General features: G+C 43.5%; 1 protein-coding gene across 5 annotated transcripts in view; it reads right to left on the bottom strand.

Moving 5' to 3' along the window:
- SPTBN1 (spectrin beta, non-erythrocytic 1) overlaps window positions 1–13,906 on the bottom strand; it is a 211,532-nt gene that overhangs the window by 61,504 nt on the left and 136,122 nt on the right. For all 5 annotated transcript variants that reach the window (XM_075925482.2, XM_075925484.2, XM_006122116.4 and 2 more), the window contains 3 exons: window positions 6,913–7,086; window positions 3,751–3,842; window positions 676–756 (listed from right to left, as the gene is read on the bottom strand). In XM_075925482.2, the coding sequence (XP_075781597.1) occupies window positions 676–756; window positions 3,751–3,842; window positions 6,913–7,086 (347 nt within the window). The remainder of the gene's footprint in view (window positions 1–675; window positions 757–3,750; window positions 3,843–6,912; window positions 7,087–13,906) is intronic.

The raw sequence follows: 13,906 nt of genomic DNA, 5'->3' as shown, positions 1-13,906 counted from the left end.
GGCAGCGTATCACCATAGTCCACAAGTAGCCCACCTGAATTCAAGGGTGCTAGTTAGCACAAGAAAGGCTAGCACATGCTAAGCCGTAATTGCCTATTTAGGTATGGCATTGACACTGCCAAGCAGCTAGTCAGTCCAGGCCTGGGGGTGTGGAGGGGGTTCAAAAGGGCACAGGGCTCCAGGCCACCACTGGTGTAACTGACAGCAGCAGGGGCCAGAGCACTGGGGCCTTTAAATTGCTGTGGAAGCCCAGCATGGCACACTCCAGGCAGCTCTGAAGGGGGGGGAGGGATGTATAGGGGAAGAGGTGGAGCTGCAGGCTGGCTACTGCCAGCTCCGCCCCTTCAAAAAGCCTGGCGCTGCCACTGCTGCCAACCCTAACCCCCCACCACCCAGGGACCGGGCAATTCTATTGGACCCTCTGAGTCTAGCACATATAAAAGATTCATTCTTCTGTAGCCATTTTGATGTGCAACTACCACTTGGGAAGAGATGTGAAGACATATCTGATTATTTTGTTTATCTTTTGGCCATGGGACTCTAATATTCTTGCAACACATCTTCAGCTCCCACAGATTTAAAAACCAATACAGCAAATACCATACTACACAGCGGTGAATACACAGCAACAGTTTCCTCTTTCTAAAATCTGAAAAGAATGTTCCAAGGACATACCTGTGTTTATGGATTAGTGCGTTGAAAGCCATCCCATCCCTCCAGCTAGTTGTAAAGTTGTGTATGTTGACATTGGGATAACTGACACAACAAAAACCAGAAAGAGTATAATCAATATAGCATTCCTGCTCTGGCTTTGCACATTACATCAGTGAAAGCTGGTTGTAGCAGTGACAATTACACAGGGCTGGCCGTACCATGAGGCAAACGGAGGCAGCTGCCTCAGGTGCCAGACTGTGGGAGGGTGGGGGTGGGGCACCACTAGGACCCAGAGTGTAGAAAATTGTGTCTGCTGCTGGTGCATATGTATTCTCTCTGCTCTAGATGCAGAGAGATGGTGGAATGCTGTGCTGGAGGAAGGAGGGCACAAGAGACATAACAGGCAAGCAGGCGAAAAGGTGGCATGGGGGCCTAATTTGAGCTCCCCACCTCAGGTGCCAAAATGTTGTGGGCCCTGCAATTACAACCTTTCTAGTCCTGCACACTCCAGCAACCTCAGTGTCTGGCATGATTTTAGCCAGCCAGATGCCCACTTATTCATGAGTGTGGCCAAGTTTCCCCACAGTCCCATAAAATTTGTTTACAGCCACCAGTCCTGGCTCTCAGTGTTCTGTGCTGTTATTTAGTTCTAATTTACCCCTCGATGTCTCCTAAGAGCCCAGTAAGCAGTGGATGTGTTGGTAATGCTGCTAGACTATAATGACCTCCTGTGGTCCTGCAAATTCTCTGGTTCAGCACTGGTACGGTCCAGAGGGTGCCGAACAAGAGGTTTGACTTGTATTACAGTTTCATAATCACAATGACTGTTTTCTATTCATGTCAGTAGCAAGGAAAAAGAGCATCTCTGTTTTTCTAAAAGAAAGGTTATACTTTCTACATGTGTGATGATAACTTTAAAAAGTTAGGGATGTTGTTTTAATCTTTGGTGCTCAGTCTTCAATGTGTATCATTCCAATCTCTTCAAGTCTCAAGTCACTTGTTGACTCAACTCAGCTGATATTATTTTGAGGTACTTAAAATCTTCTTACTATATAGTTTAGAGATGCACCCCGGTCTGTCTCTCTTAGTCCATTTGTTCAAGAACTACTTCTTAAGGGTAAGAGCTAGGGCTACCAAATTTGGTATGCAGCTTCTTCTCATAACTTGAAGCAAGGTCAGGTTGCAGCAGGCCTTGTCCAGCCCAAGCATTGCCTTGCCTGTGGCATAGTGTGGTGGTCCTGGCCCAGTCAGAACAGCCCCCCTTGCAAGGTGGCGGGCTTGGCTGGGCCAGAGCAGCTTCCCACTCCTGGCATGGTGGGCCCAGCTAGGCTCACTGCCTGCAGAATCCTGGTTAAATGCAATGTTTAACTGGTTAACTTTTTAAAAGGGGATTTTATATCCCTAAATAATGCTTCAATTTGCTATACATTAAAGTTTCATGAAGAGAACAAGCAGTGGATTTCTATAAATAATACATAGCCAGTTAAGAGCAAGGCGGCTACTAAAGGTTTTTCGGAAATACTTTTGATTATGTAATCCCTCTTTCTGAATGTGAAAAATCAAAGCCTTAACTGCCTAACAAATTCAAACCTGCACTAAATAACATATGTGGCTACTGCAGAGGCAGCGGGACACCAAGAAGTCTGTTTCAGAGAAGCAGTAACGGTGTTCCCATTGATACACTTTTTCTCTGCTGCCCTCAAAAGATATTCTGTGGGCCAAATCCACTGAAGTTTAGCATACAGCACAAGACATTACGTAGGCTGAATTCCATTGCACAATGCGGAATTCTTATTTTTAAAAAGACAGACTATCTTTGCAGTTTAGGAGATTTGCTGGCAGACTTGAACTGCAGACCGCAGAATTATACCATTCTTGAGACTAAACTGAGTATCTTTGTTTCATTAAGTCCTTTTGGCCAACCAACACCATCCAAAAAAAAAAAGAAAATAAAAAAATCCCAACTCCCCCACCGCAAAAAGTAACCCCACAACAGAAGTGAAAATTATATTATTTAAATGTTAAGAATTTTCTGAGATTCCATTTAGAAAGCAAGATTCAGATAAGTTCTTTGGGCTCTAAAGATACTCTAGGAAAAGATACAGAACATCCTATTCAACAAACACTCAAACTCAAAAGGATTGCATCCATTTTCAACTATCTAAGACTTGGCCTTCTTCCACAGAAGTCAAAGGGAAGGGACTCTGACTTTCACAGAAACAGATCTCTATTCCTAGTTCATATTCCAAAACAAAATTTAAAGTAACAGCAGCCCAGGATTATAAATCAGAGTCCTGTCAATCTTACAACAATAAACCAATGATCCATGATCAGAACACTATTGTTTAGTGGGGCATCCCAGGCTAGCGAGTGGGCTGTATGAGTGGCCCTGCATCTTAGTGGGATACAAGATTCATAACCAAAATGGTTTCCCATGATAGGGTAGTTTTGCTAACTGTGCTTGTGTACCTAGAATTTGCGGGGTGTGCCAACTGAACCATAGCAGCACTTTGATTGGATGCAGAGGGAGGGAGTGCATGGCTCTCACAGTCAATGTTTTGTGCAATCAGCACGCACGTCACTCCACATGTGTGTCACTTTAGTAACACCAATAGGAAACCTAAAATGTCTTGCAAGCCACACACAGAACCCTGATGGGCTGCAGGTTGCTCACCAGAATGGCCCAAAACTACACTGAAAACATTGAAGAACTTTGCCCAAGTCTTCTCTAACAGTTAAAATGAAAGTTATCAATGACTTCACACAAAAATTTAAGGGAAAAATCTGGAAGCCAACGTCCCACTAAAGAGTCATCAAAATTTCACAGTATGACTAGAAAGGGGGTGCTGAGCCAGAAGCCTTTCCTGAATTCTAGGTGCTAAATATCAGAATCTAAGAACACATAAAAGAAACATAAGCAAGCCAGAATTTACTGACTTGTAAATATAAGCGTTTTATATCAATCTGAGCATTTCTGTTGATTACCTTGTCTAAATTCAATCCATTTAAGAAAATAAGTATTTACACATTTACAATTTCAATACAACCTCAGAATGCTGTACGAATTTTTCAGATAATCTTTTAATCCACACTCACCCAGCTGTCTTCATCTGGCACCACAGGAGCAAGGCATCCTTAGCAGATTTCTTCTCTTTGTTGTCTTCAGTTTCGACACTGATATCTTGGATCTAGGATTCACAAACCAGTTGTAATTAAATCAATTTGTCATTTCTGAGCCATATTAATACCAGAGCAAAAGCAATATAGAAACCAAGGAACAGCAAAGCAGAAGAGCAGCAGTGCACAAGTCATTTATGTAGATTTACTTAGAACAAAAATCAGATGAACAGCTTTCTTTGCCTTTAATTCACTGTAAGATTTTTTTTTTTTTTTTTTTTTTAAAGAGTCCATGGACAAATAATTTAAGATTCTCCTGAAATATCCGGTTTGAATTGTCAAAACAAATCTTTTTTTATACAGAACATGGCCTAACGTGGCAAGTTTTTCTGTGCCTCCTGCAATGTGCTAAGTACCCCTCTGCCTACAGCCTGGGCTCATCATCTTGTGAGATGGAAGCCTTAGGGACAGATCCTGGTTCCTTAGAAGACAAAATGCTTTTGCCAAAGAGTTCAGTGGAATTGTAGTTTTGGCTTTAAAAAGCAACACAACCAAACATGCTGAAATCTACAATTTTATTCACTTTTAAATAAAGATAGTAATCTAGGGCAAATATTTTATTCCAAAAATTTAGACTTCCTAGATATATTGCAAAGCTATATATTTTATATAGACTAGGGCTCCAACCACCATTGAAGTCAATAAAGACTCTCACTTACTTCAATGGAAGTTAGATCATTCCCTTTCTTATTACGGGAAGGAAAAAAAACCAAAAAACACAACAGCAATGAAGCTTGGCACATTGGCTGGCTGAATTTATTATTACAGATGTCTAGAAAAGGGCTACCAGGTCTTTTCTAACCAGACCCTTCGGTTACATATAACGTGTTCAGACATTAATCACTCTACTACATTTGCCTCTTTTTAATTTTCTTTACAGGTAGGTCCTAGGTTCCACATCGACAGCTTTGGGGCCAGCCTTGCTAACACTTGCATATCCAAAATGTCCAGTGACTTCAAGAAATTTTCAGTGTGAAAAGAAAACACTGCACCATCCCATGTGTCTTTGAGTAGGAGTGTCTATATTTTAACAGGTCAAAGGCAAACAAAATATCTACCATAAGTAGGACCTGAGGCTTTCAGACAGGAAAAAAAAGTCACAATACACAAGAATTAATTTTATTTTTGATCCAGCCATAGCATCACTTATTATATGCTAAAGGGACATCAGATGCACATGCAAGCAATGGCAAGCTTGCAAAAGCATCTTGTTACAGGTTGCACCTCCCTTAACCAGGACTCTCTCATCTGACAACATCCATGCTCTGCCATGACCATCGATGCTCATGGATAAGAGAATCCCAGAACAGGAGGGCCAGCAGCTGGGAGTCCCACGAGTCTGGTGATGGCAGAGCCACAGCAGCAAGGACAGCAGCAGTGCTGGGGCAACCCTGGTGCTGGTGGAGCGCTGTCTGGGCTACCTGCTGCCCAGCAGCAGGCCGGCACCATGACTGCCCAGGAGGGGAAGACTGGCTGGGGCTGCATCAGCCCAGACAGCAGCAGGGCCATAAAATCCTGGGTGGCAGTAGCAAGTGCACAGCTACCTGGGAGGCTGAGGCAGCATAATTAGGGCTGCCTGTCTCCTGGCAGCAGGGCCGAGGCTGCAGCAGTATGACAGAAGCAGCACAGTTGGGGACATGTGCCACCTGGCAGCGGGGCTGGGGATGTAGTTGCCCGGGAGAGGAAACCTGGCCCTGGCCGCAGCAGCCCAGTAGAAGCAATGCCGCGTGCCACCTGGGAGGTAGCAGAGCCAGGGCTGGGGCTGGCAAGCAGGCAGTCTGACCAGGCCAAAGAAAACAGTATAGGGGAGGGACCATGGGCCACTGTCAGGGGACCTCCCGTTGTCTGTCAAATTCCCTCATCCAGGACCAGTCAGGTCCTAAGGTCCAACCTGTACTAGTTTATCCTACAGAAGTCAGCATGAAACTATTTTTTGAAGCTAAGGACTTCATATCAGGGTAACTGTAGAGCAAAGAACTGAAAAACCAGTGAATAGTCTTGCAGCATTTTGGAGACTAACAAAAAATGCAGATATGGGTACAACCCAATGAAGAGAAATTTAACAATATAAGCTTTCCCTTACATGTAAGGGACAGATGGGAATAGCACTGTGACCGCCATAACAATTAATTGGGACTTAGCTGCTATTTCAGACCAGTTTAAAAGCTAGAGACCTTTACTTTCGAAAATTAATTTCTACTCCGAGTGGAATACTCCACTGTATCTTATAAATATTCAAACAACCAATATTCCCACTCATTACTTAAAACCATACAAACAAAGCAATAAAAAGGTTAAATGATTACTATTTTAAATAATTTTGTGGCTGTCGAGAGTAGAAAGATAAGAGAAATAAGCATTACACATTTACATTATGGGTTAAGACTAAACTGAAATCTCTGCAAATCAATTGCAGTGATTTTCAGTGTTTATTTCATTTTTATTATTAAGGTATTTCTGTGTGTGATATATAGTTTATTTTGTTCTCTGAGCCTTATATTTATCTATGTTTAAAAAACAGTATCTGAATGAGAGAGAGAAAACTCTAGGCTGACAGTTCTCATTCACTTCCTGCAACAGATAAATAGCACAACTTAGGGCATGTCTTCATTATGGACTGGATTGATGGGCAGTGATCAATCCAGCGGGGGTTGACTCATCACATCTGCACATGATAAATCAACCATCGAGCACTCCCCCATAGACTCTGGTACTCCACCAAAACACGAAGAGTAAGCAAGTCAATGGGAGAGCATCAGATCTTGACTTACCGCTGTGAAGACACAGCAGTAACCAAACCTAAATACACTGACTTCTGCTACCTTATTCACTTAGCTGAAGTTGCTTAACTTAGGTTGACAGCCCACAGTAATATAGACAAGGTCTTAGGCATCAATCATGCAAGCTGCTGTCAATTTCTGTAAGCTCCTGAGAGGTCCTGCTGAATACCAAGTACTCTCAGCTCCCCTTCAAGTCATGTGACCAAGGGGCACTTGGCATTTCTCGGGAGTTCCCCAGAAACTTGGAGGATCGGGCTCACTGAGAATAAACATGTAGCACACAAAAATAAAATTTGTTTACCTGGAATCTCAGAATAATGGTCCAAATAAGGCCAAGAGTCAACCTGTGATTCCCATCCACAATATCATGGGATCCCATGTTTTCTAGATGCACTCTTTGTTCCTTAAGAAACTGGAGGGCTTTATCAACATTCTCCAAACAATGGATGCGCATCCTTCCCTTGGTTGGTTTGGGCTACCAAGCAAAACACAAAGAAAAATGATATTACTGAGAAACATATTTTTCTAGTTTCAGTCTAAACAAGTGCAGTTATCTACATTTTCCATGCTCAGTCTGGCGATATTATGTATTTGCTCTCCAGATGGGATTTTTAATGCCGACAACAAAATTAAAAAACACAATTCATGATCTGTGGTCAAATACCATTTATGGGACACAGTGTCATCTCAGGCTTGGACCCAGAATAACCCCTTTCAATATGAGGCAAGCACTGCTTCCTTGAGAGAATGGGGTTATTTACTTCTTTCTTCAAATTGTTTTCCCTTGTAAAACTCATTTTTAAAATGATAGTATTGCTTTGTGGTTCTCTCTGGATGAAACGTGTCCAAACAATTCAGAGAACCAGTGCATCCTCTCACAACCAATGTCATCTGCTTATGGAACCAAACTGACATAGGTTACCACACCCATAGAGGACTGAGGATCATTTGGCTGATTTAATGGATGAAACTGAACACACGCTGAGAACATGATCAAGTCTCGGATGCAAAAGTAAAGGAAATTTCATTCTAACTCCCAATCACCATCTTGAATCTGCTACCTTCTTTTGCTAACTGGAAGACTAATGATTTTCCTGGTATGTTGTACTGACACATGCCTTTGTCTACTAAGCATCCTAAATTTGTTTTTAAAGTAATATTTGCTGCATTGGGAAACATATTAAATAAACAAACTCAGCAGTGCATGAACACAAAAAGAAATTGTTAACTCTAAAGGACATGTTCTGCCAATATTTAACTCTTTTAAAGGCAGCTTAGATTTGGTCCCTAAATAAATTGATGAGGCACCACGAAAAAGAAGTTTCACAAATGTTTTTCCACCTTTAAAGTAGTACAGATTTTTATCAAAACAGCAGAACACTTATTCCAACTAATTTATTTAAAAGAAAAAAAAAAACAACCAGCAGCAACATGAAAGTAATGTTTGTTTCTTAATCAAGACCCAATGTCACATGAACTTCAGGTATAAAACAGAATAAAATTAAATAAACTTGGTTCTGTAGATAAACATAATAGTTGATTATGTTAAGTGCTCAATGAAATATCTTTGAGGGAATTCAGCCAAAATGCTAAATCACACTGTTTTCTTTGTTTTAGTCAGCGAATATAATTAACTGGCCACTGAAACAACTCAGGCAAAATCCTTTCTTCGGGTTGTACTCAAGAGAGACAGAAGGTCCCAGCTAGAGCTCTCTTATGTATCCTAGGAACACCAGCCTTAACAACATGAGTAATAAACATGAAATGCTTTGCTAGAAAAATATTCTTAAGAACATCGAAGCGTCAACAGTTTCACTTCAAATTTCTACGACCACAAGTTCTCTTTTGGGGATGGAGTGGCCTTAGTCAGCATTAATTCTGATCCTGGATGTAAATTTCCAAGGCGTTGATTCTCATGTGCATGCCAGCTATTTTACACTACCCTGACTGTGTAATAGGGCCTCAAGTAGGCAGAGATTACATTTCCACACACTGTCAGAGCAGAGCAGAGCAGAGAGGCTTTGGCATATACACAAGAGCTCACATTAACAGGTTTACACAAGGTACATGCAGACCTTATTGAGAAGCTTCCACAAAAATCATATACTGGTGTATCTGGAAGATTTTTAATAGGTAATTAAGGACCAACAGCTATTCTCATTCAACTGAAGAAGAATCAGATCATTTACCCAAAACGGGAACAGGGCTGGATCCTAAGGTCTCAAAATAATTAGAGGGAAAATATCTAATTTGCCCATAGCAATAGAAATTTCTAAATCAAAACACCACTCACTGAGGATGTTTTACAAAACAAATTCATTTGAGACTTGTTTGTTCCCAAGCTACACTTGAGCACATATCCCAAAAATAAATACAGGAAATACAACCTTCAAAGAAAGCTCATTATAGGCAAGATTTTTTGATCCCTATATTTGAAATTTCATGTGTAATACAAGATGATGTAATAAGTCTGAATGAGTTACACCCAGAGGACCACTCGGATTAATTAAACAGACAAATTCCATAGTGTCCAAGTGACTTCAAGTGCACTTTCTGACTGGCAGGGTTTCATCCCAGGTTGTCACAGATGTCTGCCAGTTTAATCTCAGTTACAGAGAGTTCCTGGTGGAAAGTCCACCAGGAAGCTGGTCACAGAAGAAGAAAGCATCCATTATCTCTTATTCATCAGAGAGTATTTAGCTCATTCAAATCTTTTTTCATAAAATAGCATCATATCTTGTGTCAGTGGTAGGGTTACTAGGTAGTCATAAAAAAAATACCGGACATACTTCATGGGGGGAGGGGGAGGAGGGACCGGCCGGGAGGGGAGCGGTGCTGGCCGGGGGGGGGAGCGGGAGACCAGGAAGAGGAGGAGGGGAGAACTGGCTGCTGGAAGCAGGGTGCAGCAGGGGTGGCCAGAGAAGATCCAGAGCAGGAACCGGCCAGCGGGAGGCAGAGCTGGCAGCAGGGGACAGGGGGTAGAGATGGGACGGGGGGACAACGATGACACATGACACTGGCCGGGGAAGATCAGGAGGAGAAGTCGGGGAGAATCAACCAACCGGCTGGATAGGAGGGGGCAGGGGAGCGAATCAGCCGGCGGGGAGCAGGACTGACCCGGGCTGTGCAGATCTCAGGGCGCTCCCGTCCCACTCAAGTCAGTCCGGCTGCAGCTCCACCACACGCTTTACCAGTGCGCGCAGGAGCATGGCCCGGGCTGCTCCCCCTCCTCCTCACATGCAACCAGGGCTCCTAGCACTGATTCAACCCTGCCTCCCAGTCACTCCCCCCGGCGCCCAGCCAGAAAACCAGGAAATACCAGACATTGCACATGTCCGGTATTTTCTGGATTTTTTTTTTTATCGGGCAGAAGGCCCAAAAACTGGACTATCCGGTAGAAAACTGGACACCTGGCAACCCTAGTGGATGGGTGGGGATGTCACATCTCCCAGAGATACACAGAAAGCTTAAGAAAGCGGTCTTCACAAGATATCCAAGGCTTTGTGCCAGATTCACATAGGATCACTCACTGGTGTAAACTACATCTCTAAGAGCCAGCCTGATCTCTTACACAAGAAAGCGTATTTTTACTACATGGAGAAGCAGCCATTCTTTTCTACCCTGCCTGATGGACTTTCCAACATTGGCATAAACTGGCATAAGCACCTAATTGAAATGTGTTGCATTTCCAGCTAGTGAGAACACATTCCTATCTTACAGTGAAATCCTTTCCACTCCACCAGTAACTAGGGAGGACGTTAAAGTACAACTATTAGAATTAAATGTTTTAAATCTTCAGGACTGGACAACTTGCGCAAAAAAAGATACAAGGAGGAGGTGAGCATCTCATAGCGCTATTACTGCGGATATCTTGGAACACTGGGCAAGTTCCATATGACAGATGAGGCTTCCCCGTTACAGTTAACCAGTATGAGGAGCAGCCTTCCACCCACCATACGCAGGGGCCCTCATCTAGGACGGGGGGGGAGGGGCGCTCCAGTCCACTTGGGCTGGAGTGGTCCCCCACACATTTAATCAGTTAACCAGCTAACCAATTAAATGGAATTGTACATCCCTACTACCAGTGCCTACATGGGGAGGAGATTTCTCACAGAAAAGTGGCCTTTAATCTAGCAGGAAAAGTCATGCCAAGATCCAATAGTTGGAAGCTGAAGCTGGATAAAGTACAAATTTTGAACAGCGTCAATAAGTTAAGGGTTGGATGTATTATTAAGAGAGAGATGCTTTGGCTCAAACAGAAATTATGAGCTTCATATGGAGTTTATCAAGTGGGGTTCGTTAGCCTGAGTTATATCAAAGTTTCATCTCTCTCTCTCTCTCTTTTCCCGCCCCCCACCCCATCTCTCTCTAGAAAAACCTTTTCCTGAAGGACAACAGAGTGCTGGCATCATCATTCTGCATCCCATCACCTGCACCTCGTGGCCTCTCCCCTGTGCTCGGGGTGCTGTGGGAGCTGCATGGCCTTTCCCTTCCCACCTCTGCGGTGCTGGGGGTGGGAAGGAGCCATGGAAGCCACGTGGTCACATCCCCCACTTCAGTGCTCAGCTTCCTGCAGGGAGGTGGGGAAGAGAAAGACCCAAGGCGCCACACTGCATGTGACCTGTAGGGAAGAGCATGTGCTGCTGTGGGGAGGTGAGCTGCCAGGATGCTCTGGCTGTCCCGGGGGATGGGGGGGAAGGGTGCTGCAAAGTGTGCCTCTGAAGTTAAGTTGCACCCCCATGAGAGCTCCCCAACCAGCCCAGCCACTTGCACTGAGACTCTTGGCCTTTCTGGATTTATTGTTAGTTGAGAACATAATTGACATGTTTGACTGGATGTGTCCTGTGCACATAATCAAGAAAAATCCAAATACCCTTAAATCTTCCCTTTTCTAGTAGAATACATGACAGAATTCACCATTCAGAATTTACTTAAGTGGCTTGACCTTTGAGCTTTCAGAGATTCTGAAGTACGTATTGACCATCTAAATTCTGAGCTAAATTCTGTTTTATGCAACATACAACACTTAAGTCTTATTTCTCTGTTTAGGGTAATGGTCACCAACCAGTAGGTCAGGATCTACTGGTAGATCTTGGAGCCTCTGACAGGTGATTCTGACTGGTTTGACTAGGAGACTCAAGTGCTGGCACTTCAGCTGCCTCTCCCCACACTGCCTTGCTGATCCTGCCCAGAGCCTCAGAGCTACCCCCTCAGAGGCTCCCGCTTGTTGTGCAGGGTGGGGAAGGCAGAGGCAGGGGGGTGCTAATGTCACTCTCTCCTGCTCCCCTGTACCCCACTTCACAGAGTGAGGAGGGTGGGGCCTTGAAGAAGGGGAGGGACAGGGGTATTTGGGTGTGATGTAGATCCTAGACTGACAAATTCAGAAAGTGATCTTGTCCTTAAAAAGGTTGGAGACCACTGGTTTAGGAGAAGCTGAATAACAGTAAGTGGAACCAAAATTACTATTGTTTTTTCATCTTGACTGGATTCTCTCTCTCTGCTCAGTGGGACTATAGAACGCTGTCTTGCTGCTTCTAAAACTCTTGGCACATTCAATATTTCAAGTAATAAGATCTACACAGAAACTGGGACTTGAAATCATGTCTACTGAAGACGGCAAGGAGGAGTACAATATTTAATGAAGGTAGCAGTGTGATCCCAGAAATTACAGACCAGGAAGTCTGACCTTCAGGTAAACAGGATGCAATAATTAAAGAGTTACTATAATTTAAGTTATTTTGGGTGTCCTAATTTTGTTGTTCCCAACCTGAGATGCCTCACAGGTTTTCAGAGGGTTGAATGTCAGCAGCACTTCAGGAAAAATTAGGCCTTTCATGTTTAAATTTGTGCAAAGGTTGATGCACCCAAAATCAGCACCCCCTTTTGGAAAATTTATGCCTTAATGACTTACCAAACGGTAAAACACTTAAGCTAAATCTACACTGTAGCCTTCTTCCGCAAAAGCTTATGCAAATGAAGCGCAGAGTGAAATATTGCCACGCTTTAGTTGCATAATTAATTAGCAACTGCTTTTGTGCAACAGGCTTTTGCGAAAAGAGGAGCTGTGTAGACCGCTCCTTTTTGTGCAAAAAACGCCCTCTTGCACAAGAGCCATTCTGCCTCATTTTTTTTAGGAAGAACGGCTCTTGTGCAAAAGGGGGGTTTTGCGCAAAAAGCAGCCGTCTACACAACTCCTTTTTGCGCAAAAACCTCTTGAACAAAAGCGGCTAATCAATTATGTAAATGAAGTGTGGCAATATTCCACTCTGCGCTTCATTTGCATAAGCTTTTGCGGAAGAATGCTGCAGTGTAGACATAGCCTAAGTCTTTGATGGGAATGGAATTGAACTATGCTCTTCTGCTTCACAAGTTAACCACTGGTCTGTCTTTCCACTGAATTACCGTACTTTAGCGAATTTAACCTGCGGGTTATATTCGTTTTTACATACCTCTCCCCTTCCCCCGGCCGGAGTATACTCAGGTGCAGGGTATACAGATTTTTTTTTTTTTTTTTAAACTCACCAGGTGGTGAGTTCTCCATTGCCTCTTCCTGTGGCTGCGTAGCCACCAGCCTCCAGGCAGGGGAGCGCTCATCTCTGGGTTCCTGCACAGCCATAGGAAGGGGCGGGGGAGCACTCATCCCCCTGCCCCTTCCTGCGGCTGCGCAGGAACCAGGCGGTGAGCGCTCCTTCGCCCGGAGGCTGGTGGTTCCTGCTCCCCCACCCCTTCCTGCGGCAGAACCTGTCGGATGAGCTCTCCCCCGCCTGGAGGCTGCGCTGGAACCTAGGACGGTGAGTGCAAACCCTCCCTCCCGACCCCGCAAATATACCCCCAGAAAATATACCTGACATAGAAAAGTCTTGTATACCCTGCGGGTTATATTCATGCGTGGGGTATACTAATTTTTTTTTACTCAAATAGAAAAAACCGTGGGGTATATTCCGGTGTGGGGTATAGTCGCTAAATTATGGTATTCTTTTCTGTTGCTGGAGGAGGGCTAGAATTTGTAACACAAGTGTAAGATTGTTATATATTTTATTGAAAGAATACATTAAAGTTTTTAAAATAGTATATCTAAGATAGCTTCTGTCTTGTTATCCCAATTGTCTTGACTTTCTAGGTTTGCTCTCGATAAGTTTTTTTGAGCAAAGATTATCTCAAGATCTGTCTTGTATAGCACTAAAATGTATGGTCAGTGAATAAAAAAAAAGGTAATTACAAAGAGTAACAATTTCAGCAAATACGCCACATTACACAGTCAGAATAATATATTGTTCATTAAGCATAACTGTCTG

Source organism: Pelodiscus sinensis, chromosome 3 (genome assembly GCF_052426305.1).
Source record: "Pelodiscus sinensis isolate ZL-2025 chromosome 3, ASM5242630v1, whole genome shotgun sequence".
Lineage (NCBI taxonomy): Eukaryota > Metazoa > Chordata > Testudines > Trionychidae > Pelodiscus > Pelodiscus sinensis.
This window is presented reverse-complemented; position numbering and strand designations above follow the sequence as displayed.